Source organism: Carcharhinus amblyrhynchos, chromosome 8 (assembly GCF_965287045.1).
Source record: "Carcharhinus amblyrhynchos chromosome 8, sCarAmb.v2.hapA, whole genome shotgun sequence".
Taxonomy (NCBI): domain Eukaryota; kingdom Metazoa; phylum Chordata; class Chondrichthyes; order Carcharhiniformes; family Carcharhinidae; genus Carcharhinus; species Carcharhinus amblyrhynchos.
Window position 1 is genome coordinate 113,624,021 of NC_137331.1, and position 27,925 is coordinate 113,651,945.

The following is a 27,925-nucleotide window of genomic DNA, read 5'->3' on the forward strand; positions in this document are numbered from 1 at the left end:
AGTGAGTGGGAATGGGGTTGGTGAGTGAAGATAGGTGTGGGTGAGAGAGAAAGGGTGATTGAATGAGAGTGAGGTGTGTGAGAGTGAAAGTGAAGGTAGGTAAATGAAAGGGACGATGAATTACTGAGGGTTGGTAAGTGAGGATGAGTGAATGATAGTGAGAGCCAATAAAGATGGAGGGTGGGTGAATGAGAATGAGTGGGTGAGTGACTAAAAGTGGGTGTATACGTGGGAGGGATGTGAATGCATGTGAGAGGAGTGGGTGTGTGGGTGAGAGAGAGAAAAAAAAACATAGGGGAAAGTGTGTTTGTATGAGAGAGGGGGAAGGGCGAGAGGGAAAGGAGTGTGTGTGCCTCACTCACTCGCTCCCAGTCTCAGGGCTCTCATTCATTCCCACCAATGCACACTCTTGCCCACTCTCACAGTAGGTGAGCATGAGTGAATGTGAGCATGCTGAGACTGGGAGTGGGCTGGGCGCGCGCGCACACACACACACTTTCACACTATAAAGATCATCTTTATTTATTACTAATTTTTCTCCAATTAACAATTTATTGCTTTGAAATTTTTTTGCTCAGCATTTTTTAAAAAAAATTGTGTTTAATGCTGTGCCAAACTTTATTTTTCTTAAATCTGCTCTTTGGCACAAAGTGTGTGAAAAATTCACTTCCCACTGGAAAAGGTTGGAAAAATCTGATCAAGAACAAGCTTGAGCACCAGAGTCATTTTCTCTCCTCCAGCTGAAGCAGGCATTGGAAGTACTGCCAGAAACTTATTGACTGCACGCATATTAATTTGACCCAGAGATCTGCTGGGATCAGTAACAGGGAAACAGGTGTATTTGAAGACTGTAGCACCACCACCCTTAAAGTCAAACACATGGAAGAAAAGTCTGAGAGAAACAAAAATGTAGAGAAAGAGCAAGAACAAATGAGCCAAATACAAGCAAAAACCACAGCTGTCCAATTTTCTAACTCATTGTGAGCAGCATCACAGCACAGCTCTTGATATTTACTATTATCAGAATACTCGATTGGGCAAACAGACCTGAAGCTGTAAAATCTTCAAAATGCATTTGATTTTTTAAAAACTACAAAGTCCAATACTAGAGTGAGGGGGGGCAACCATACTGGCTAGTCACATTGGTAGACTGGCGTGACGAGCTGGTAAGATTGCAAGGGAGGCAAGAAATAAAGTTCGCGACAGGTTTCTCGCCTCTCACAATCTTACCGACTCTGGATTGCCAAGGAGATCAAACTCAGATTCTCACTTGCCTAAACAGTGTCATCAGTGAAGGTCCTCACCGGCAAGGATCATGTATGGTTCCCAGCAGTAGGAACCTGTCATGATGGACTTATTGGTAGGACCAGAGGCCATTGAGGCCCCCTGGGTGTGTTCATGGGTAAGGGAGAGTAGTCTCCTTGGGCAGTGCCAGCCTGGCATCCTGGCAATGCCAGCCACTGCCCATTGGGGAGTGCCAAGGGGTGGGGCTATAATGGGACATGGCCTAAGGGGAGGGGCCTAAGTAGAGGCGGACGCTGGGGGCAGCTGCACGCTCTGCAACCAAGGATTAGCTGGGGTGGTGAACAGCCAGGCTAAGGTGTACTGGGACGATATCCAAGAAGGTGGGGGAACTGACAGATTTCTGTGGTCTGTTGCACAGAAAAGAGGGATTTGCACATGCATGTTAGTGCCTTCTAGTGTGAGCAGCCTGTGAGAGTAAAGTCTGTCCACTCCTCCAACTGGCGTGAATCACATATTGCCTAATTTTTTGCACTAAGTGCCATAAAATTTTGCCTGACAAGTCGGCAAAAAGATGGGTACAATTCTCTTCCATTTTCACACTCATTCGGCAGTTAGAATTTTTTTGGTAAGATTCCACCAACCACACCCCCCCCCCTCCCCCCGCCAGATGTTTATGTGTGCAATGCATTCAACAAATCAAAGAATCTGGCAAGTGGCAATTTCTGAACAAATATCAAGCAAAACTTCTTTACCAGTAATTAATACTGGAAATAGTCTTTTGGATAGGATAATCATGGCAAAAGCTTAGTAGCCATTCAAGATGCTATTAAAAGATTATGATGTTGGGATTACAAATTTCTCTGTAAAGATGGAAGAAAGGGGGAGTTGTTATATTGTTAGAGGTTTTCTACAGAGTGCCAAACCGTGACAAAGAGGCAGAAACATACATCAAAAATAGAAGCAGGAGGAGGCCATTTGGTCCTATGAGCCTGCTCTGTCATTCATATTAATCATGGCTGATCAACAAACTCATTATTCTGATCTCACCATCCCCTCATATCCCTTGATCCCTCTAGTCCAAAAACTATATCTAATTTCTTCTTGAAATCAGACAACATTTTGGCCTCAACTACTTGATGTTTGAAGTTTATTTGTATCACAAGTAGGCTTACATTAATGCTGCAATGAAGTTACTGTGAAAATCCCCTAGTTGCCACACTCCAGCGCCTGTTCAGGTACATTGAGAATTCAGCATGGCCAAAGCACCTGCCCAGCACTCTTTTCAGACAGAGGGAAAACTTGAGCACCCGGAGGAAACTCACACAGACACAGGGAGAGCATGCAGACTCACATAGACAGTGACCCAAGCCAATAATCGAACCTGGGTTCCTGGAGCTCTGAGGCAGCAGTCCCAACCATTATGCCACCGTGCTGCCCTTTTCCATGGTAATGAAGATATTTCTCCTCATTTCAGTATTAAAAAGTTCTGACTGTTCTCTGTCCAACCCTGTTGGAATTTTATGAGCTTCTATGAGATTCCCTCTCACTCTTCTAAACCCCAAATAATATAATCCTAACCCATTTAGTTGCTCCTCATATGACAGTCCTGCTATGCCAGGAATCAGTCTGGTAAACCTCTGCTGCACTTCCTCTGTAGCAAGGACACCCTTCCTCATTTAAGGACAGCAAAGCTGCACACAATATTCCTGGTGGCCTCACCAACGCCCTATACAATTGCACTAAAATATTCCTATTCGGATACTTAAATCCTCTCACAATGAAGGCCAACATGCCATTCGCCTTCTTTACTGCCTGCTGTATCTACATGCTTACTTTCAGCGTCAGATGCACGAGGACACCAAGGTTTTACTGAGTATCCATCTTTCTCAGTTTACACCCATTCAAGTAATAACCTGCCATCCTATTATTGTTGCCAAAGTGGATAACCCCATGTTTATCTGCATTGTACTGCATCTGCCATTTATATGCCCACTCACTCAACCTGTCTAAATTACACCAAAACATCTCTGCATCCTTCTCACAGCTCATCCTCCCACCCTGCTTTGTATTATCTTGAAATTTGTAGATTATACATTTAATTCCCTCATACAAATCATTTACATATGTGAACAGTTGAGATCCTAGCACATCCTACAAGTCATGGGCTACCATTTCAAAAAAAAACATTTATTCCGACTCTTTTCTTCCTAACCAGCTTTCTATCCATCTCAAAGCACTAACTGCAGTCCCGTGCGCTTTAACTTCACATAGTTCCAAAGGAGACAGGAAGCTGTCCACATATAAGCTAATTATGGCATCGGCATCTGCTCAACATGTCAGGCCGCAAGGCAATGCAGGTGGACAATTTGATGCTCTGATCTCGGAGAAGTGGTTATGCATGTTCATAGAGGCAATGAATGCCAAGCAAGACATTCTGATACCACAGGATGGCAAGAGGAGGCCTCCGAAAGGTCTTGGCAGTGATAGCAGCCCAGCCCAGGGGGCACAATGTGGTATGATTGCTTGGATTCACTGCTGAAAAGTTTAATGATCTTCTGTGATCAGCAAGGATAAGGTACCAATTTAGTAGGGCACTGAGTGGCCATCCTTCGTTGTACTCAGAGGTTTAACATTCAGAGTAACAGAAGTCACATATACCTATGCCTGGTGAAGCTATGAAATCAGATAGCCCTGGGTGTATATAAGGGACAGGTGTGCAAATATAACAGCCATTTCAACCTGGTTCTCAGGTGGAGCGGAAGGGGAGGGTGGGGATGAGGGTGTGTGCAAGCTTTGTACGGTGTTGCAGGTAGACAGTGGACTATCGATTGGACCATTGTCTATACAGAAGAATAGAAATCAAATGCTGCTAAGTAGACAAGCATGGGTGGCCGGGGGGAAGGGGTTAACCTGCTGATTCTGAACGAATGTGAGATGAATGTCCTTGAGCCGAGTGCTAATGCGCAATAAGTTCATCAGGTCAGGGAGAGGCAGGTGTCTTGGAGGAAGGTAAGAGTCCAGTCAACAAATGCGAGACAGGCAGAAACTGCAAACAGCCTCCCATCTCAAAAGAGAAGTTCTAAGCAAGAGTCCTCAGAAATCCGGCAATGATGATGCCACCGTGACCCTGTTCTCCATAGTGTCACCAGGCTGCTTAGCATGCATATTCACTACGTGATGATTGATATATTGTCTTCCTGCTTCAGTTGCACCATCATCCAGAGACATCCAGAATCCCGAGGACCCTCCACTGACACCGGAGGAGAAGCCACACACACATCCACCCATGACACATTCTCTCTCACTACCATACACTGGCTCAGATACAAGCTTGTCGGTGAACTGCAGTTCATTGACTCAAATGATTGTGCATTGTGGGGAAGGGATACTTACATGAGGAGCTGGCAGAGGCACAGATTGTCCAGGGCACTAGCAGTCAGGGAACTGTTGGAGATTGGAATGAAGCTAAGTCCAAGGCAGATGATGAGCCTCTGGAATTATCCATCAGGCAGCTGATATTGGATGTCTAGAGGGATGTGCGAGAAGATTTGGTGGAGATCACCGAGGGGCTGTGTGCCACGGTCTCTCATGAAGGAGTCTATAAGGAACTTGAATACTGTGTTGACCTTAAGCACAGAGCATGTAGCCTCCTCCATTGAGACAGTGACAACTCACATGGAGAGGCAATTCCAGGGACAGAATCAAGGTCTCCTGGCATTGCACTTGGATCTGCAAACTCATACCACAGTGATCTAATCTGAAAGATGGATGAGACACCTAGTCTCTGCTAGATGCCCATCCAATGATGAGTGGAAAGATCCAGACATGCCTCACACTGGTGGACAGGCTGCCCTTTGTCTCTGGGGCTCTTTGCATGGTGCTCCAGATGAAAGCAGAAGCTCCTCTGCCCCTCTGACCATGGCATCTTTTAAGGCTGCGATGACTGAGGAGTGCCCAATCATTTTTTTGTTGCATACTCCCTGGTGAAGACTACTCAAGCCCCAGCAGCCAGTGGCTAATAGTCAAGGTCATCAGTGTTGACACGACAGCATGGTCAGCAAACTGCCGCCAATGAGATGGGAACATTTGCAAGGACTCAGAGCAAGGAAAATTAAGAACAAAAGGAAAAGACAGTTAGGAGAGCAAGGAAAGTGATGGGCAGAGAAATCAAGGGCCAGAATCAGATAAGGAGTAAAAAAAAGTAGGAATGGACAAAAAATGTTAAAAGGTCTCACCTTAAGGTTTTGCACCTGAATGCTCAGAGAATTTGAAACAGAATGGATGAATTAATTGCACAGATAAATGTAAAGGGGTATGATATAGTTGTCATTACAGAGATGTGGCTCCAAGGTAACCAAGGATGGGAAATAAACATTCAATATTTAGGAAGGACAGACAGAAAGGAAAAGATGGTTGAGGTCCATTGTTGATTGAAGACGATATTGATATGAAACTGAGGAAAGTTATTAGCATTGGTGTGGAATCTGGATGAGTCAAGTTAAGAAACAACGAGGGATGAAAAACAATGGCGAGGAGTGTTTTACAGACTACCAAACTGGAGTGCTAATGTTGGGAAAAGCTTTAGACAGGAAATCAGAGATGCATGTGTTAAAGGAACATCTGTGATTATGGCCAACTTTAATCTGCATATAGATTAGGAGATCAAATTATTCACAGTACAATAGAGGAGTTGTTTCTGGAGTGCACACGGGATGGTTTTCTGGAGCAATATGTTGAAAAACCAACAAGGGAACAGGCCATCTGGATTGAGTATTGTCCAATAAGGATCAGTTGGCAATCTAGTTGTGAGACAACTACTGGGGATGAGTTACCATAAAACGGTAAAATTCTTTGTCAAGAGGCATAGTGATGTAGTTACTTCTGAGACCAGGTTCCTGAATCTCAAATCAGGGTAATTATGATGGTATGAGGCATTATTTGGCCATGATGGACTCAGTAACAACATTGAGAGGAAAGACAGTGGACAGGCAATGGCAGGTATTTAAAGAACAATAGGTGAACTCCAAAAGTTGTTTATTCCTGTTTAACTCACGAGTGGTAAGGGAATTGTGGCAAAACCATGGCTTACAAGAAAAATTAGAGATAGTATCAGATTCAAGGAAGAAGCATACAGATTGGCAAGAAAAAGCAATAGGACTGAGGATTGGGAGCAATTTTAAATTTGGCAAAGGAGCACCAAGGAATTGATTAAGAAGGGAAAAATACGCGTATGAAAGTAAACTCTTGACTAAAAGGTTCTATAGGTATGTAAAGAGAAAAGGATTGACACAAATTAATGTAAACCCCTTACAGTCAGAAACGGGAGAATTCATAATAGGGAATGAAGAAATGGCCAAGAAATTATGTACTTTGCTTCAGTCTTCACAAAGGAAGACATGAATAATGTGCAAGAAATTGTAAGAGAAAGAAGTGAGGAGCTGAAGGAAATCAGCATTAGTAGAGAAATGGTTTTGGGGAAATTGATGGGATTGGAGGTGGATAAATCTCCAGGTCCTGATAATCTTCATCCCAAAGTATTTAAGGAAGTGGCCCTGGAAATAGTAGATCCATTGGTAGTTATTTTCCAAAATTCTTTGGACTCGGGATTGGTTTCTACAGATTGGAGGGTAGCTAATGTAAGCCCATTATTCAAAAAGGGAGCTGGGTGAAAACAGGGAACTATAGACCAGTGAGCCTAGTGTTGGTACTGAAGGAGTTGCTAATGTCCATGATCAACGATTTCGTAACTCAGCATTTGGAAGGCAGTGGTATAATCAGGCAAAGTCAGCATGGATTTACGAAAGTGAAATCATGCTTGAAGAATCTATTGAAATTCTTTGTGAATGTAGCTGAACAAATGAATGTGGTTCATTTAGACTTTCAAAAGGCTTTCAGTAAAATCTCGCATAAAGGCTGCTGTATAAAGTTAAAGTACATGGGATTGCAGGTAATGACTTAAGATGTGCAGTAAGCTGGTTAGCAGATAGGAAGCAAAGAGTTGAAATAAATGGGTATTTTTCTGACTGGCAGTCAGGGACAAGTGGGGTTTCACAGGGATCTGTGCTAGGACCCCAACTGTTCATATGACACATTAATTATTTGGAGTAGGGAACTAAATGTATTATCTTGAAATGTGCAGATGTTGGGTGGGAGGGTGAGCTGTAAGGGAGATGCAGAAATGCCTCAGCATGATTTGGACAGGCTGAGTGTGTGGGTATATGCATGGCAGAAGCAGCACAATGTGTATAAATGTGAAGTTATCCACTTTGGTGTCAATAATATGAAGACAGATTATTACTTGATTGAGTATCCATCTCTCAATTTACACCCAGCGAGACCTAGGTGTCCTCATACATCATAGAACATAGAACATAACAGCGCAGAACAGGCCCTTCGGCCCACGATGTTGCGCCCACCAGTTAAAAAACAATTACCCTCTAACCTAAACCAATCCCTTTTCATCCATAAACCTATCCACGGATCTCTTAAACGCCCCCAAACTAGGCGCATTTACAACTGCAGCAGGCAGGGCATTCCAATCCCTCACCACCCTCTGGGTAAAGAACCTACCCCGACATCCGTCCTATAACTACCCCCCCTTAATTTAAAGCTATGCCCCCTCGTGCTAGCTTTCTCCATCCGAGGAAAAAGGCTATCACTATCCACCCTATCTAAACCTCTAATCATCTTATATGTTTCAATAAGATCCCCTCTTAGCCGCCTTCTTTCTAACGAAAACAACCCCAAATCCCTCAGTCTCTCCTCATAGGACCTCCCCTCCATACCAGGCAACATCCTGGTAAACCTCCTCTGCACCCTCTCCAAAGCCTCCACATCCTTCCTATAATGTGGGGACCAGAACTGCACACAATACTCCAAGTGCGGCCGCACCAGAGTTGTGTACAGTTGCAACATGACGCTGCGACTCCTAAATTCAATCCCCGTACCAATAAACGCCAAGACATCGTAAGCCTTCTTAACAACCTTATCTACTTGATTCCCTACTTTCAGGGATCTATGTACACATACACCTAGATCCCTCTGTTCATCCACACTATTCAGAGTCCTCCCGTTAGCCCTATACTCGACACATCTGTTATTCCTACCAAAGTGAATTACCTTACACTTCTCCGCAATAAACTCCATCCGCCACCTCTCGGCCCAGCTCTGCAACCTGTCTAAGTCTCCCTGCAAACTATGACACCCTTCCTCACAATCTACCACACCTCCGACTTTGGTGTCATCAGCAAATTTACTAATCCACCCAACTATACCCTCATCCAGATCATTAATAAAAATTACAAACAGCAGTGGCCCCAAAACAGATCCCTGAGGCACACCACTCGTAACTGAACTCCATGACGAATATTTACCATCAACCACCACCCTCTGTCTCCTATCTGCTAGCCAATTCCTGATACAATTTCCTAGATTACCCTCAATCCCATACATCTGCATTTTCTGCAGAAGCCTACCATGGTTCTTGAGGAGCAGCATCGAGAGACAGCGATTTTTGGGCGTGTGAGGAGGGAGCAAGAAAGGTACATTTTCTGTTTATATGTTTTAACTTTTTATTTCTAGTTTAAAGTTGCGAGTATCGGCGGTTTTTTTTTAAATTAGTTAGAAGCCGGAAGTCGTCACTAGGACGCTTACCAGTAGTTGTAGTTTTTTTTCCTTGGGTCCCTGACCCTATAAATTAGAGCAGAGGGGATACCCGATCCTCTACACTGGTAGGGAATCCCACCCTCCCACCTCCTCTAACCTAATTATAAGTATGTGGGAAGTTCTTTTTTCTTTTGTTTTTTTTCTGCTGGTAATTGTTTCAGGGATGGCAGTTCAGGCAGTAAGCTGCATCTCCTGTGGGATGTATGTGGTGAGGGACTCCAGTAGTGTTTCTGGTGATTTTACTTGTAGGAAGTGGGTGCGATTGCAGCTTCTGGAGGAGCGTGTAAAGGAGCTGGAGGTGGAATTAGAGGAACTCCGCATAATTCGGGAGGCGGAGGCGGACATCGATAGGAGTTATAAGGAGATAGTCACTCCTAGAAATGAGTCTTGGGTAAATGCCAGGAAGAGGGGAAAGAAGCAATTGGGGGGACAATCCCCTGGGGCTGTTCCCCTCCAAAATAGGTTTTCGGTCCTGGAGGCTACAGTTGAGGAGGAATCAACTGGGGATAGCCAAAGGGAGCAGGTCTCTGGAGGTGAGCCTATTGTGAAAGCTCAGGTGGTGAGGGGATGTAAAAGATTGGGGACTCCACAGTTAGAGGGACGGATAGGAGAGTCGGAAGTAATGGGAGGGACTCAGGGCTGGTGTGTTGCCTACCAGGGGCTGGGGTCCGGGAAGTATCGGAAAGGGTATTCAGGACTCTTAGGGGAGAGGGAGATCAACCCCAAGTTATAGTTCATGTGGGGACGCATGACATAGGGAGGCTAAGGGAAGGGGATATTAAGCAGAGATTTATGGAGTTGGGGTGGAAACTAAAGGCCAAGTCAGAAAGAGTGGTTATCTCCGGACTCTTGCCTGTGCCACGGGATAGTTTAGAGAGGAATAGGGAGAGGGAAAGTTTGAACTCGTGGCTGAGGGGATGGTGCAGGAGGGAGGGGTTCAGGTACTTGAGCAACTGGGGCTCATTCTGGGGAAGGTGCGACCTCTATAAGAGTGATGGCCTGCACCTGAATAGGAGGGGAACCAATATCCTGGGGGGTAAATTTGCAAAGGCTATGCAGGGAGGTTTAAACTAATTCGGAGGGGGGGTGGGATCCTGAGTAGAGGGGGTGAAACTGAGGGGGGCATAAATGGGGACTGCAATGCACGGCATCGCGGGGGTGGGGCGGAGCAGTGTTTGAAATGCGTATACTTTAATGTGAGGAGTATTCGCAATAAAGTAGATGAACTTGCAGCGTGGATCAGTACCTGGGACTTTGATGTTGTGGCCATTTCAGAGACGTGGATAGAGCAGGGTCAGGAATGGTTGTTGCAGGTTCCGGGGTTCAAATGCTTTAGTCGGAGTAGAGAAGGAGGTAGAAGGGGGGGAGGGGTAGCATTATTAGTCAAGGACTGTGTCACAGTGGCAGAGAGGAAGTTTGATGAGGACTTGTCTGTTGAGGTAGTATGGGCGGAGATTAGAAATAGGAGAGGAGAGGTCACCCTGTTGGGAGTCTTTTATAGACCTCCTAAAAGTTCCAGAGAGGTTGAGGAAAGGATTGTGGAGACGATCCTGGTTAGGAGTGAAAGTAATAGGGTAATTGTTATGGGGGACTTTAACTTTACTAATATTGATTGGAATTGCTATAGCTCTAGCTTGTTAGAGGGGGCAGTTTTTGTACAAAGCGTGCAGGAAGGTTTTTTGACTCAGTATGTTGATAGGCCAACTAGAGGTGAGGCTATATTGGATTTGGTGCTGGGAAATGAGCCAGACCAGGTGCTGGACTTGGAAGTTGGTGTGCATTTTGGTGATAGTGACCACAATTCGGTTACGTTCACCTTAGTGATGGAAAGGGATAGGCATGAACCTCGGGTCAGTAGTTTTAGCTGGGGGAAGGGTAATTATGAGGCTATTAGGAGAGAATTAGGAAACATAGGTTGGACTAGGAGACTACAGGGACTGGGAACGTCCAAAATGTGGAGTTTTTTCAAGGAGCAGCTACTGCGAGTCCTTGATAGGTATGTCCCTGTCAGGCAAGGAGGAATTGGTAGAGCTAGGGAACCGTGGTGCACTAAAAAAGTTGATTTGTTGGTTAAAAAGAAAAAGGAGGCTTATGTTCGGATGAGACTTGAGGGCTCAAGTAGTGCACTAGAAAGCTTTAGATTGGCTAGGAGGGAGTTGAAAAGTGAATTAAGAAGGGCTAAAAGAGGACATGAGAAGACTTTGGCTGATAGGATTAAGGAGAATCCTAAGGCGTTCTATAGGTATGTTAAGAACAGAAGGTTGGTTAGGGCAAGATTAGGGCCAGTTACAGACAGCAGAGGGAAGTTGTGTGTGGAACCGGAAGAGATTGGTGAGGCATTGAACCAATATTTCTCTTCGGTGTTCACGCAGGGGGACATGAATGTGGCTGAGGAGAACACTGGGTTGCAGGGGTGTAAACTAGACAGTATTGCAGTTGATAAGGGGGATGTGCTGGATATTCTTGAGGGTTTGAAAATAGATAAGTCCCCTGGTCCGGACGGGATTTACCCTAGGATTCTCTGGGAGGCAAGAGAGGTGATTGCAGAGCCTCTGGCTCTGATCTTCAGGTCATCGTTGGTCTCAGGTATAGTACCGGAAGATTGGAGGATAGCGAATGTTGTCCCATTGTTTAAGAAGGGGAACAGAGACTTCCCCGGGAATTACAGACCGGTGAGTCTTACTTCCGTTGTGGGCAAGGTTTTAGAAAAATTATTAAGGATAGGATTTATAGTTATTTGGAGAGTAATGAATTGATTGGAGACAGTCAGCATGGTTTTGTAGCGGGTAGGTCGTGCCTTACTAACCTTATTGAGTTTTTTGAGAAAGTGACCAAAGAGGTGGATGGGGGAAAGGCAGTTGACGTGGTATATATGGATTTTAGTAAGGCGTTTGATAAGGTTCACCATGGTAGGCTTCTGCAGAAAATGCATATGTATGGGATTGAGGGTAATCTAGGAAATTGGATCAGGAATTGGCTAGCAGATAGGAGACAGAGGGTGGTGGTTGATGGTAAATATTCGTCATGGAGTTCAGTTACAAGTGGTGTGCCCCAGGGATCTGTTTTGGGGCCACTGCTGTTTGTAATTTTTATTAATGATCTGGATGAGGGTATAGTTGGGTGGATTAGTAAATTTGCTGATGACACCAAAGTCGGAGGTGTGGTAGATTGTGAGGAAGGGTGTCATAGTTTGCAGGGTGACTTAGACAGGTTGCAGAGCTGGGCCGAGAGGTGGCGGATGGAGTTTAATGCGGAGAAGTGTGAGGTAATTCACTTTGGTAGGAATAACAGATGTGTCGAGTATAGGGCTAACGGGAGGACTCTGAATAGTGTGGATGAACAGAGGGATCTAGGTGTATGTGTACATAGATCCCTGAAAGTAGGGAATCAAGTAGATAAGGTTGTTAAGAAGGCTTACGATGTCTTGGCGTTTATTGGTACGGGGATTGAATTTAGGAGTCGCAGCGTCATGTTGCAACTGTACACAACTCTGGTGCGGCCGCACTTGGAGTATTGTGTGCAGTTCTGGTCCCCACATTATAGGAAGGATGTGGAGGCTTTGGAGAGGGTGCAGAGGAGGTTTACCAGGATGTTGCCTGGTATGGAGGGGAGGTCCTATGAGGAGAGACTGAGGGATTTGGGGTTGTTTTCGTTAGAAAGAAGGCGGCTAAGAGGGGATCTTATTGAAACATATAAGATGATTAGAGGTTTAGATAGGGTGGATAGTGATAGCCTTTTTCCTCGGATGGAGAAAGCTAGCACGAGTGGGCATGGCTTTAAATTAAGGGGAGGTAGTTATAGGACGGATGTCAGGGGTAGGTTCTTCACCCAGAGGGTGGTGAGGGATTGGAATGCCCTGCCTGCTGCAGTTGTAAATGCGCCTAGTTTGGGGGCGTTTAAGAGATCCGGGGATAGGTTTATGGATGAAAAGGGATTGGTTTAGGTTAGAGGGTCATTGTTTTTTTTAATTGGTCGGCGCAACATCGTGGGCCGAAGGGCCTGTTCTGCGCTGTAATGTTCTATGTTCTATGGTGAACCTTATCAAACGCCTTACTAAAATCCATATATACGTCAACTGCTTCACCCCCATCCACCTCTTTGGTCACTTTCTCAAAAAACTCAATAAGGTTAGTAAGGCACGACCTACCCGCTACAAAACCATGCTGACTATCTCCAATCAATTCATTACTCTCCAAATAACTATAAATCCTATCCCTAATAATTTTTCCTAAAACCTTGCCCACAACAGAAGTAAAACTCACCGGTCTATAATTCCCAGGGTAGTCTCTGTTCCCCTTCTTAAACAATGGGACAACATTCGCTATCCTCCAATCTTCCGGTACTATACCTGAGACCAACGACAACCTGAAGATCAGAGCCAGAGGCTCTGCAATCACCTCTCTTGCCTCCCAGAGAATCCTAGGGTAAATCCCGTCCGGACCAGGGGACTTATCTATTTTCAAACCCTCAAGAATATCCAGCACATCCCCCTTATCAACTACAATACTGTCTATTTTACACCCCTGCAACCCAGTGTTCTCCTCAGCCACATTCATGTCCCCCTGCGTGAACACCGAAGAGAAATATTGGTTCAATGCCTCACCAATCTCTTCCGGTTCCACACACAACTTCCCTCTGCTGTCTGTAACTGGCCCTAATCTTGCCCTAATCAACCTTCTGTTCTTAACATACCTATAGAACGCCTTAGGACTCTCCTTAATCCTATCAGCCAAAGTCTTCTCATGTCCTCTTTTAGCCCTTCTTAATTCACTCTTCAACTCCCTCCTAGCCAATCTAAAGCTTTCTAGTGCACTACTTGAGCCCTCAAGTCTCATCCGAACATAAGCCTCCTTTTTCTTTTTAACCAACAAATCAACTTTTTTAGTGCACCACGGTTCCCTAGCTCTACCAATTCCTCCTTGCCTGACAGGGACATACCTATCAAGGACTCGCAGTAGCTGCTCCTTGAAAAAACTCCACATTTTGGACGTTCCCAGTCCCTGTAGTCTCCTAGTCCAACCTATGCTTCCTAATTCTCTCCTAATAGCCTCATAATTACCCTTCCCCCAGCTAAAACTACTGACCCGAGGTTCATGCCTATCCCTTTCCATCACTAAGGTGAATGTAACCGAATTGTGGTCACTATCACCAAAATGCACACCAACTTCCAAGTCCAGCACCTGGTCTGGCTCATTTCCCAGCACCAAATCCAATATAGCCTCACCTCTAGTTGGCCTATCAACATACTGAGTCAAAAAACCTTCCTGCACGCTTTGTACAAAAACTGCCCCCTCTAACAAGCTAGAGCTATAGCAATTCCAATCAATATTAGTAAAGTTAAAGTCCCCCATAACAATTACCCTATTACTTTCACTCCTAACCAGGATCGTCTCCGCAATCCTTTCCTCAACCTCTCTGGAACTTTTAGGAGGTCTATAAAAGACTCCCAACAGGGTGACCTCTCCTCTCCTATTTCTAATCTCCGCCCATACTACCTCAACAGACAAGTCCTCATCAAACTTCCTCTCTGACACTGTGATACAGTCCTTGACTAATAATGCTACCCCTCCCCCCCCTTCTACCTCCTTCTCTACTCCGACTAAAGCATTTGAACCCCGGAACCTGCAACAACCATTCCTGACCCTGCTCTATCCACATCTCTGAAATGGCCACAACATCAAAGTCCCAGGTACTGATCCACGCTGCAAGTTCATCCACTTTATTGCGAATACTCCTCGCATTAAAGTATACGCATTCCAAACCCTGCTCCGCCCCATCCCCACGATGCCGTGCATTGCAGTCCCCATCTACGCCCCCCTCAGTTTCACCCCCTCTACTCAGGATCCCACCCCCCCTCCGAATCAGTTTAAACCTCCCTGCATAGCCTTTGCAAATTTACCCCCCAGGATATTGGTCCCCCTCTGATTCAGGTGTAGACCATCACTCTTATAGAGGTCCCACCTTCCCCAGAATGAGCCCCAATTGCTCAAGTACCTGAACCCCTCCCTCCTGCACCATCCCCTCAGCCACGAGTTCAAACTTTCCCTCTCCCTATTCCGCTCTAAACTATCCCGTGGCACAGGCAAGAGTCCGGAGATAACCACTCTTTCTGACTTGGCCTTTAGTTTCCACCCCAACTCCATAAATTTCTGCTTAATATCCCCTTCCCTTAACCTCCCTATGTCATGCGTCCCCACATGAACTATAACTTGGGGTTGATCTCCCTCTCCCCTAAGAGTCCTGAATACCCTTTCCGATACATCCCGGACCCCAGCCCCTGGGAGGCAACACACCAGCCCTGAGTCCCTCCCATTACTTCCGACTCTCCTATCCATCCCCCTAACTGTGGAGTCCCCAATCACTAGGCCCAATCTTTTACATCCCCTCACCACCTGAGCTTTCACAATAGGCTCACCTCCAGAGACCTGCTCCCTTTGGCTATCCCCAGTTGATTCCTCCTCAACTGTAGCCTTCAGGACCGAAAACCTATTTTGGAGGGGAACAGCCCCAGGGGATTGTCCCCCCAGTTGCTTCTTTCCCCTCTTCCTGGCATTTACCCAAGACTCATTTCTAGGAGTGACTATCTCCTTATAACTCCTATCGATGTCCGCCTCCGCCTCCCGAATTATGCGGAGTTCCTCTAATTCCACCTCCAGCTCCTTTACACGCTCCTCCAGAAGCTGCAATCGAACACACTTCCTACAGGTAACATCACCAGAAACACTACTGGAGTCCCTCACCACATACGTCCCACAGGAGATGCAGCTTACTGCCTGAACTGCCATCCCTGAAACAATTACCAGCAGAAAAAAAAAGAAAACTTCCCACACACTTATAATTAGGTTAGAGGAAGTGGGACGGTGGGATTCTCTACCAGTGTAGAGGATCGGGTATCCCCTGTGCTCTAATTTACAGGGTCAGGGACCCGAGAAAAAAAAACTACAACTACCAGTCAGCGTCCTAGTGACGACTTCCGGTTTCTAACTAATTTTAAAAAAACCGCTGATACTCGCGACTTTAAACTAGAAATAAAAAGTTAAAAAAATATAAACAGTCACTGAAAATAAGTGTGCAGGTACAGCAGGCAGTAAAGAAGGCAAATGATATGTTGGGCTTCATAGTGAGAGTATTTGAGTATAGGAATAGGGATGCTTTGCTGCAATTATATAGGGTGTTGGTGAGACGACAGCTGGAGTTTTGTGTGCAGTTTTGGTGTCTTTATCTGAGGAAGGATATCCTTGTTATAAGAGAGTACAGCGAAGTTTGGAATACTGCGAATATTTGGAATACTGCGTCCAGTTCTGGTCGCCACACTACCAGAAGGATGTGGAGGCTTTGGAGAGAGTACAGGAAAAGTTTACCAGGATGTTGCCTGGTATGGAGGGTCTTAGCTATGAGGACAGATTGGGCAAACTGGGATTGTTCTCCCTGGAAAGACAGAGGATAAGGAGTGATCTAATAGAGGGTATAAAATTGTGAAGGGCATAGATAGGATGAACAGTGGGAAGCTTTTTACCAGGTCAGAGGTGACAAACACAAGGGGTCACAAGTTCAAGGTGGGGGGGGCAAAGTTCAACACAGATGTCAGGGGGACGTATTTCACACAGAGGGTGGCGGGAGCCTGGAATGCACTGCCAAGAAAGGTGGTTGAGACAGAGACATGGGGATTGTTTAAAACTTATCTAGATAGCCACGTGAACAGACTGGGAACAGAGGGATACAAACGAATGGTCTAATTGGGTGTATGAGCAGCGCAGACTTGGAGAGCCGAAGGGGCCCATTCCTGTGCTGTACTGTTATTTGTTCTTTAAAGGTTTACAAAGCTGATTCTTGAGATAACAGGTCTGTCATTTGAGGAGAAACTAAGTCGGTTAGGGTTATATTCACTGGAATTGAGAAGAGCGAGAGGGGATCTCATAGAAACTTATTAAATTGTAATAGGGTTAAACAGCATTGATTCAGAAAGAATGTTCCCAATAATGGGGGAGTGCAGAACTAGGGTTTATAGTTTGAGAATAAGGGATAAACTTTTTTGAGCTGAGGTGACGAGAAATTTCTTCATCCATAGGGTGGTGAACATATGGACTTCGCTCCCTCAAAAAGTAATTGAGGCCAAAATGTCTGATTTTAAAAATAAATTAGATATAACTCTTGGGGCTAAAGAGGTCAAGAAATATGGGCAGAAGGGAGGGATCAGGATATTGAATTCAATGATCAGTCTGATCGTGAAGCCTTACATTGTTTGCTGGAGCAGACGAGGAAGGAGCATCAGAGAGAAAGCTAAGACTTTACCTGTTAAAAACCTGTTTAAAATAAGTTTAAAGCACTTTGTTCTTTGTAGAACTGTTTAAAGCATTTACTGATTGTATTTACTGCTTTAAGAATTGTGAGGGAGTGATTATCAGGCAGTTGTGGCCCATCAGCTTTAAATCAGCGCCAAGTTTAAAAGGAGGCCTGGTGTAGATAGCGGGCAGCGTCAGAGCGGGCAGCGGAGTGAGAGGGAAGCAGAGTGAGCTATCAGGGCTTAATATCAAAAAGGGCTTGAAGGTAAAAAGGCCAGGTGGAAAGAACAAGGAAAAAAAAAAAATTTTTTTTTCAAAACTACTACAGCAAAAACAAGGAAAATATTTTTTCCCACAACAAATTATATTGAATAATGGAGGGGCATGTGATGTGCGGTTCCTGTATGATGTGGGAACTGGTGGACCCCAGGGTCCTTCCCAGTGGCCATGTCTGTAGTAAGTGCAGGTTGCTGGAGGAGCTCCAGCTCAAGGTAGATGAGCTGGCCTCTGAGCTACAGACACTGAGGCTCACCAGGGGGAGAGAGGGTGTCATTGTCAATGGGGTGCAAGTGACATCCACCCCCCCTAGACTGTCTAAATCTAAGGGTCAGGAACAAAAGGGGGCTGCTGGGAGGAGGAAGGGGGGTGAGGAGCGGAGGCCTCAGCCTCTTAATCTGCATAACAGGTTTGAGGTTCTTGCTTCCAGTCTGGAAGAGGACGAGGCAGGTGAGGTTGGTGAGCAAACTGCACACGGTACAGTGATGCAGCAGGACATAGGCAAAGATAAGGGGAAAAGGAACGTAGTAGTGATTGGAGATAGTGGGGTGAAGGGTATTGACACTGTCCTTTGTCACAATGACAAAGTGCACAGAAGGGTGTGTTGTCTGCCTGGTGCTCGGGTACAGGATGTCGCAGCTGGGCTGCAGAGGAATCTGGAGTGGGAGGGTGAGAACCCAGTTGTGGTGGTACATGTGGGTGCCAGCGACGTAGGCAAAGTGCGGACTGAGGATCTGGGGAGGGAGTATGAGAAGCTGGGAATGGAATTAAAAAGTAGAACCGACAAGGTGGTCTTCTCTGGGCTACTGCCTGAACTGAGTGCAGACGGGCGTAGGGTTGACAGGATAAAGGAAGTGAATGGGTGGCTCAGAGATTGGTGTGGGAGGAATGGGATCGAATTTATGGGGCATTGGCACCAGTATTGGGGTAGGTGGGACTTGTTCGGGCGGGATGGGGTTGGTCTGAATCGTGCTGGGACCAGAGTGCTGGCGAATCGAGTAAAGAGAACTGTAGACAGGGCTTTAAACTAATTAGGGGGGGGGAGGGTGCGAGGGTAGGTGATGTTAGGAGGTCTACAGTTAAGGATAGGGTACAGGTAAGGGAAGAGGCTGAGGATGTCCCAAGTGGTGGCGTTACGGCAAATAGGGTCCAGAAGAAGGCTGGGATGAAAGCGCTTTATCTGAATGCACGAAGCATTCGGAATAAAGTGGATGAGCTGGTGGCGCAGATCGACACAAATGGATACGATCTGGTGGCCATTACAGAGACGTGGCTGCAAGGTGACAGGGACTGGGAGATGAATGTACAGGGCTATCAAGTGTTTAGGAAGGATAGGCAGGAGGAAAGAGGGGGTGGCGTAGCTCTGCTGATTAAGGACAGCATCAAGGTGGTAGCAAGGGATGATATCGGAGCCAAAGAGCAGAAAGTGGAATCGTTGTGGGTGGAGATTAGGAACAGCAAAGGGAGGAAGACGCTGGTGGGTGTCGTCTATAGGCCCCCGAATAATGATCTGGAGGTGGGGCGGGCTGTTAACGCGCAAATAAGTGCGGCGTGCAGGAATGGGACGGCAGTAGTTATGGGGGATTTCAATCTGCATATTGATAGGTCGACCCATGTTGGACGAGGTGGGCTCGAGGAGGAGTTCTTGGAATGCTGCCGGGATAGTTTCCTGGAACAGTGTGTGTTGGAGCCGACGAGGGAGCGAGCTATCTTGGATCTGGTGCTATGTAATGAGGCGGGTAGAATTAGGGACCTTGAGGTGAAGGATCCTCTTGGAGAGAGTGATCATTGTATGGTGGAGTTTCTGTTGCAGATGGAGGAGGAGAAAGTGGGTTCCCGGACACGTGTCCTTTGTTTGAATAGAGGGGAGTATGGTAGGATGAGAGAAGAATTGGCGAATGTGGACTGGGGGAGCGCGTTGGAAGGTAGGTCTGCTGAGGAGCAGTGGAGGATCTTTAAGGAGATCTTTCTTGGTGCTCAGCAGAAATTTATTCCGATGGTTAAAAAGGACAGTAGGAAGAGAGGTAATAAGCCGTGGATAACGAAGGAGGTGAAGGAAAGTGTTAAATTAAAAGCGGAGGAATTTAGAGTAGCTAAGAGCAGTGGGCGAGAAGAGGATTGGGAAAGGTTTAAATGTCAACAAAGATTGACAAAAAAGTTGATAAAGGAGGGTAGAAGAAGCTATGAAGCTGGGCTAGCACTTAATATAAAAAAGGATAGCAAGAGTTTTTATAAATATATAAAAAGGAAGAGGCTGGCTAGGGTGAACGTTGGTCCCTTAGCGGATGAGAAAGGGGACCTAGTGGTAGGGGATGGGGATATGGCTAAGGTCTTGAATAACTTTTTTGTTTCTGTCTTCACGGAGGAGGACGTGAATAATTTGCCGGGTGTTAGCGATGGAAAGGTGGTAGGACTGGAGGGTCTTAATGACATTACTGTTACTAGAGAGGTGGTGCGCGACAGACTGGAGGGGCTGATTGTGGACAAGTCCCCAGGACCGGATGGAATGCATCCGAGGGTTCTGAAAGAAATGGCGGAGGTGATAGTGGATGCCTTGGTGGTTATTTTCCAGACGTCGCTGGATTCCGGGGAAGTGCCGGAGGATTGGAAAACGGCTAATGTTACGCCGTTGTTTAAGAAGGGTGCCAGGCAAAAGGCGGGGAATTACAGGCCGGTTAGTTTAACGTCTGTGGTAGGTAAAATGTTAGAATCCGTCATTAAGGAGGAAATTGCGAGGCATCTTGAAGGGAATTGCTTGATAGGGCAGACGCAACACGGTTTCATTAAAGGGAAGTCGTGTCTGACAAATTTACTGGAGTTCTATGAGGATGTGTCTAGGGCGGTGGATAGAGGAGAGCCGGTGGATGTGGTCTTTCTGGATTTTCAGAAGGCGTTTGATAAGGTACCTCACAAGAGGTTACTGCAGAAGGTCAGAGGACATGGAGTTGGGGGTAGGGTGTTAGCGTGGATAGAGGATTGGTTGTCAAATAGGAGGCAGAGAGTGGGGGTCAATGGGTGCTATTCGGATTGGCGGTTGGTGACTAGTGGGGTGCCCCAGGGGTCGGTGCTGGGGCCTCAGCTATTTACCATTTATATAGATGATCTGGAGGAGGGAACCGAGTGTAGGGTGTCGAAATTTGCTGATGACACCAAGATTGGGGGAAAGGCAAATTGTGCGGAGGGTGTGGAGAGTCTGCAGAAGGATCTAGATAGGCTGGGTGAATGGGCCAGGAAATGGCAAATGGAATTTAATGTTGGCAAGTGTGAGGTGGTCCACTTTGGTAGGAAGAATGGTAGGAAGGACTATTACTTACGTGGCGAAAAACTGCAGCAGGCGACGGTGCAGAGGGACCTCGGGGTCCTTGTGCATGAGTCGCAAAAACCCAGCCTGCAGGTGCAGCAGGTGGTCAGGAAGGCGAATGGGATGCTGGCCTTCATAGCGAGGGGGATTGAATATAAAAGTAGGGAGGTCTTGCTGCAGCTGTATAGGGCATTGGTGAGGCCGCAGCTGGAGTACTGTGTGCAGTTTTGGGCGCCGCACCTGCGCAAGGATATTTTGGCCTTGGAGGGAGTGCAGAGGAGGTTTACTAGGCTGATACCGGAGTTGAGGGGGTTGAGCTATGAGGAGAGGCTGAATAAACTAGGCTTGTACTCGTTAGAGTTTAGAAGAATGAGGGGAGATCTCATTGAGACGTATAAGATGATGAATGGGATGGATAGGATAGAGGTGGAAAGACTCTTCCCGCTCAAAAAAGACAGTAGGACTAGGGGGCACAGCCTCAAGATAAAGGGGGGGCAGTTCAGAACGGAGTTGAGGAGGAACTTCTTCACTCAAAGGGTGGTGAATCTCTGGAATTCTCTGCCCGTTGAAGTGGTGGAGGCTGCCTCGCTAAATATTTTTAAGAAGCGGGTTGATGGGTTTTTGATAAGAGAAGGGATTAAGGGTTATGGGGAGAGGGCGGGAAAGTGGAACTGAGCCACGACAGATCAGCCATGATCTTATTGAATGGCGGGGCAGGCTCGAAGGGCCAGATGGCCTACTCCTGCTCCTATTTCTTATGTTCTTATGTTCTTATGTAATGGATGGTGAAACAGGTCTGAAGGGCCGAATGGCCTACTCCTGCTTCCGCTTTATCTATTTCTATAATGTTGTTGCTAGTGAGGGTGCAGAGAAACACCAAGATGCAGCACTTGAAAGCACAAGTTCAAGGCACTGTGAGCGCAGGATTGGGCTACTATGGGTGGCTTTCTTTCATTGCATCAGCTTTATGAATCCTTTTTGGTCTGACAGTAACATTAATATTAATGTTACCTTCCTTGTTTTCAATTTTGGTGAACATATAAATCACGTTTCAATGTCCTTTACCACGTTTTACAAAAGGTAAAGGCCTCATCGGTGTCTTTTGGTAAGATGGCAACATGGTTGGCTGCTGGGTGACAAAGGATATCCTTTGAAAGGCTCATAGCAGAAGTAGGTAGTCAACTTTATAACAGAGGTTGAGAGTTGATTTTGCAGCAATGTGATCGTCTCCTCAGAAATAGCTGAGAGAAATAGCTGGTGCCCTTGCAATGAGATTGAAGCCATACCTTAACAGCCTAGCTGAAGATGCATTGAATCAAGACACCCTGGTTTCTTTGAAGGTTCCTCAAGTCTACCTCCACATCCTCACCCTATATCTGCCGAGCTTCTCATCAGATCCATCAGTAGTCTTTCTCTGAAATGTGTGGAGCTGCCTCACTATCTGGTGAGTCCCCCCATTGCCGGTGCCAGATTTTGCAGAGCGCAGCAATGATGATGAGTGATACTTGCTCTGGAGAATATTGCAGTGCATCCTCTGATCAGTCCAGGCAGTGGAACCTTACCTGCAATACCCCAATGGTCCTCTCTCAACCCCTGTGAAGGCGTGATTCCTATCTTACCTTTCTTCCATCTCTGTCCCTGGATGCCGGTTCCATGAGCCATCCTTTTAAGGGATCCTTTATCACCCAGCAGCCAACCATCCAGCCAAGTTGGGGCCACAAACAGCTTTGGCACCTGGGTGTGCCACAGGATGCTTGCATCATGGGTGCTGCCAGGGTACCTTGAACAGACTTACAGAATCTGGGTATTGTGGTTGCAAACTATCTGCACGTTCAAGGGGTGGTAACCCTTTCTATTAACAAAAGCATCCAGCTGACCCGTTGGCACCCTGATGGCCACATCAGTGCAGATTACGGCATCCTGAATGCAGAGGAACACAGCAATAACTGTGAAGCCTTTGGTCTACTCAGTCTGGTTAGTTTTATCCAACTGGTAATGAATGAATGGGAGAACCCAGCGTCAGTGATGAGCTTGATACAACTTTTGCCAGCTGATTGCTAAATTTCAGACAAATCCTCCACTGATTCCTGGCAAGATCTGGAGGCAAAAAAAAAAATTGAGGGGTACTATGATCTTCAGAGCCATTGGAATTGGGTGCCCGCCAGCATGGTTAGAGGTGATCTCTGACCAATTATCTGCCATGATCACGTAACTACATCCCTGCAGCACTACACTTGAGACATGTTGCGATAGCTTGATCACTGCCTATGCACAGTGATAGTAGGGCATCTTCTCCCTCGCTCTCCCTGTTAGCCATGCATTCCCTCTACGAGGGAATCTCCTCCCACAGGTCTCTCTCTCTGATGCTGCTGCAGACCCTCCCCACTCTCTTCTTCCTCAGAGGTCGCTGTCATGGAGTAGAAAATCCTCATCTGCTGAAATGCAAATGGCACTGTCTCACTCACTGAAGGCTGCACTTAATAGAAGTGTTCAGATTTGACAAAAGTCATCAGAACAAGAAACTTACAAAACAAATACTTCAGAAGAAGCAAAAAGTAAAAGCATTAGCAATGAAGCAGCAGAAAACATTCAACTGAACTCCAACCAACTCACACAGCCAATGCTCCAGCTGCCTTTTACTCCATCCTTAAATGAAAAAAGTGAAAAAAGAACGTCTGCCTGCTCATCGCCCATGCAACAACCATTAAATCACACAGACAACGTAAAATTATCTTCAATTGTCAATTCAATTGCCTTTGTCCTGATTAATTGTCAGCAGGAGCACTTCCAACTGTGTGCATTTGTGAGTGCGAAATGACTTCAGGACGCAAGCCAGCATCTTCTTGCAAGATTTTATGCTCTTTCAGTTCATGCCCACTACTACCACATGAAATTCTGGCCAATGTTTCTGTGGCACCACAAGCCTTCGCCCAACCTACTTCATCTATCCGTGTCAGCATAATCTTATATTCCTTTCTCTCTCGTGTTTATCTATAAGACCATCAGATATAGGAGCAGAATTAGGCCATGCGGTCCATCGAGTCTGCTCCATCATTCAGTTAAGGCTGATTGTTTTTCTCATTCCCATTCTCCTGCCTTTTCCCCATAACCCCATTTCCCCTTAATGATCAAGAGCCTATCTATCTCTCTCTTAAAAACACTCAATGGCCTGCCTCCACAGTCTTCTGCGGCAAAGAGTTCCACAGATTCACCATGCTCTGGCCGAAGAAATTCCTCCTCATCTCTGTTTTAAAGAATCATCCCTTTAGCCCGAGGTTGTGCCCTCTGGTTCTAGATTTTCCTACTAGTGGAAACATCCTTTCCACGTCCACTCTACCCAGGCCTCGCACTATCCTGCAAGATTCAATAAGATCCTCCCTCACCCTTCTAAACTCCAATGAGTACAGACCCAGAGTCCTCAACCATTCCTCACAAAGCTCTGCGTTCTAGGGATCATTCTTGTGAACCTCCTCTGGACTGTTCCCAAGGCCAGCACATCCTTCCTTAGATATGGGGCCCAAAACTGCTCACAATACTCCAAATGGGGTCTGACCAGAATGTTATACAGCGTCAGAAGTACATCCCTGCTCTTGTATTCTAGCCCACTCAACATGAATGCTAACCTTGCATTTGCCTTTCTAACTGCCGACTGAACCTACACATTAACCTTAAGAGAATCTTGAACAATGACTGCCAAGTCCTTTGTGTTTCTGTTTCCTAAGCATTTTCCCATTTAGAAAATAGTCTATGCCTCCATTCCTCCTTCCAAAGTGCATAACCTCACACTTTTCCACATTGGGCAAAGTGGCCGATGGAATACAATCTCCTAACCTGTCCAAGTCCTTCTGCAGTCACCCGCTTCCTCAATACTACCTGTCCCTCTACTATTCTTTGTATCATCTGTATGCTTAGCAACGGTGCCTTCAATTCCTTCTTCCAAATCGTTAATGTATATTGTGAATCTAGTTTTCCCTTAAATGTGTTTATGTTATTTACATCTGTAGATGACACTTCTTTATATTTTAATAGGACACATTTAATATATATTTCAAATATGTATAGTAAATCACAATATGCAATATTGAATTGCTTTGCTCTTGACTCCAAATCCAGGCCAAGAAGCACAATTCCTTATTCTATCCCTAATCACCACTATGAAATAGAAATACGCACATGGTGTTGTGACAACACATGAAAAAGAACAGAAAGGAATGTACTTACAATTGAAGCCTGGCCTGATCTTTTCATTAGCTTGGAGGCTGTAAATTGTAATTTGAAACAAGGCATGCAGCAACAGAAAGGTGAGGCTTGAAAAGCACAAGGTTTTCAGTAAGCGGCCTGTATGTCCTGAAATAAAACAAGAATTCAATAATAAGTTCCCAGTAAGAAATTCTATTTAAATCAAATGACCAGTTAATTGTAATACTGCCAATACCATACTTTACATTTCATAGCTTTCCTGTTGTCTGGCTCACTAGCATCTTCATGGACTACATGATGACCAACAGTATCCCCATCTCAATTTTTTTGCATACATAATGCATTTGTATTATTTTTATAAGTTTTAAGACCATAATTATGCCCACAGACTTAGCCAAGGAATAACTTACCCCTCATTCAAATGTTTCTGAAGACTATGGGTCCTGACCATATAGGGTACTGTGGTGTTGTAGAGAAGGCGGGAATGTTCTCCTTCACACAGAGTGTTAAGAGATTTAATAGAGACATCCAAAATTGAAGAGATTTGATAGAGTACTTAAAGAAAACTATTTCTAATGATAAAGGAATCAGTAACCAGACATCACAGATTTTAGACATTTGGCAAAAGAAACAGAGAGGGGATAAGGAAAAATTATTTTAGGGGGCAAGGTGTTATGATCTGGAATCCGTTGACTGAAAGGGTATTTGAAGAAAATTCAGTAACAAATTTCAAAAGGAAATTGAATAAATACTTGAAAAGGAAAAACTGCAGGGTTGTCAGTAAAGAGCAGAGAAGTTGGTAACTCTTTCAAAGAAACATCACAGGGACAAAATTGCCTCCTTCTGTGCCACAAAGTTCTATTCTTCTGCTTTTATGATTCTAAATCAAGGACTTCACTATTTGAATTTGATAATTTTACCTAACTTTCCAGTCAAAATGTAAAGGTATTTGTTTAATATGGATGCACAGGTGAATTACAGGAAACCACAATCATGGAATAAAGTTAACTGATTGTTTTTCATTTGTTATTCATTTTTGATTCTTAATGCATAAAATAAAGGAAACAACTTCTATTATTAAAAAATTTGCCAATTTCTTCTGAAAAGCTTATCTCAGGGCTTCCCAAATATTTCCAGCCCCAGAACACTTTTGACATCCCAAGAGTACTGAAGAAACCCCTGAGAAACATTATTATATTAAAATAGTAAGCCACAAAAAAAATTGTTCAATACGTAAAACACAGAGAAACAAACTTAAAAGACGATTCACACATATGAAAATAATACTGCAGATGCTGAAAATTTGAAATAAAAACAGAAAATTCTGGATAAACTCAGCAGGTCTGGAAGCACCAGTGGCGAGAAACAGAGTTAGCACTTAACCAAATGACCCTTCTACAGAAGTTTTGAAAAAGGAGGACTGACTTACACACACACTCTCATCTACTCTCTCTCACCTTCACCCACCTTCTGGGCACCACAACACCTGGCTCTTCTCATCTGCCTGTAGCCCTGGCTCTTCTTGAACCCTCCGACCTTTGCTTTTTTCAGGCCCCTCCAGTCTTGGCTCTTCTTGGGCTCCCACAATCCAAGATCTTCTTAAGCCCGTGGCCTTGGCTCTTCTCAGGATCCTCTGGTGTTGGCCCCAGCTCTTCTTGAGCTGCTCCCCATGTCTGACTCTTCTTGGCTCCTCCCCATCCCTGGGTTTTCTCAACCGCATTCGCCTGAGCATTTCTATAGCCTCCTCAGCCTTGGCTCTTCTCAGGTCTGGGATTCTGTAGAACCCAGTTTGGGAACCCCTGGGTCATCTTAATGGTGGAAGAAGTTATAGTGCTAAGATCAGCCAAATCGGTCAGGCTATGGGGATGAGATAAGAACATAAGAAATAGGAGCAGGAGTAGGCCATCCAGCCCTTCGAGCCTGCCCCGCCATTCAATAAGATCATGGCTGATCTGTCGTGGCTCAGTTCCACATTCCCGCCCTCTCCCCATAACCCTTAATCCCCTCTCTTATCAAAAACCCATCAACCCGCGTCTTAAAAATATTTAGCGAGGTAGCCTCCACCACTTCAACAGGCAGAGATTTCCAGAGATTCACCACCCTTTGAGTGAAGAAGTTCCTCCTCAACTCCGTTCTAAACCGCCCCTCCTTTATCTTGAGGTTGTGCCCCCTAGTCCTACTGTCCTTTCTGAGCGGGAAGAGTCTCTCCACCTCTATCCTATCCATCCCATTCATCATCTTATACGTCTCAATGAGTTCTCCCCTCATTCTTCTAAACTCTAACGAGTACAAGCCTAGTTTATTCAGCCTCTCCTCATAGCTCAACCCCCTCAACTCCGGCATCAGCCTAGTAAACCTCCTCTGCACTCCCTCCAAGGCCAAAATATCCTTGCGTAAGTACGGCGCCCAAAACTGCACACAATACTCCAGCTGCGGCCTCACCAATGCCCTATACAGCCCCAGCAAGACCTCCCTACTTTTATATTCAATCCCCCTCGCTATGAAGGCCAGTACTTGAACTCTCTATTAAATACTTTCCGATTTGGTAAATATGCATACGCACATGTGTGCGTGAATGATTTAGGCAAGGACAGAATTGGATTTTTCAGTGCTGATTTTCATGATGAAGAGCCTGGTCTCACGTTTACTTTGGATGTCTAATGGCCTAGAGAGTTATTGAACTAGTGGAACCAGTTACCAGCAAGAAACAGTATCAGAAAAGGAGGGGAGGAAAAGAGAAAACAATTGACATTTTTATTGAAAATGGATATTAAAATAAGTCAATTTGATAGCCTACATCTTTGATGGCTTTAGAATTTTGCCTTCACTTGTTCTGTATTCCAGAAAGATGCTGCAGGTTTTAAGTTCAACTATTTTAAAGGTACATTTCTATCTTCAAACCTTTACAATGAGTTTAAAAGTCTTTTTTAAAACTGAAATACAGAAAAAACGATAT

The 27,925-nt window shown here is 45.3% G+C and overlaps 1 protein-coding gene across 1 annotated transcript in view; it reads right to left on the reverse strand.

Moving 5' to 3' along the window:
* The window catches only part of LOC145346843 (piezo-type mechanosensitive ion channel component 2-like), an 895,380-nt gene that overhangs the window by 569,952 nt on the left and 297,503 nt on the right, over positions 1-27,925 (reverse strand). Inside the window, exon 3 of the mRNA XM_080194667.1 lies at positions 24,991-25,116. Within this exon, the coding sequence (XP_080050793.1) occupies positions 24,991-25,116 (126 nt within the window). The remainder of the gene's footprint in view (positions 1-24,990; positions 25,117-27,925) is intronic.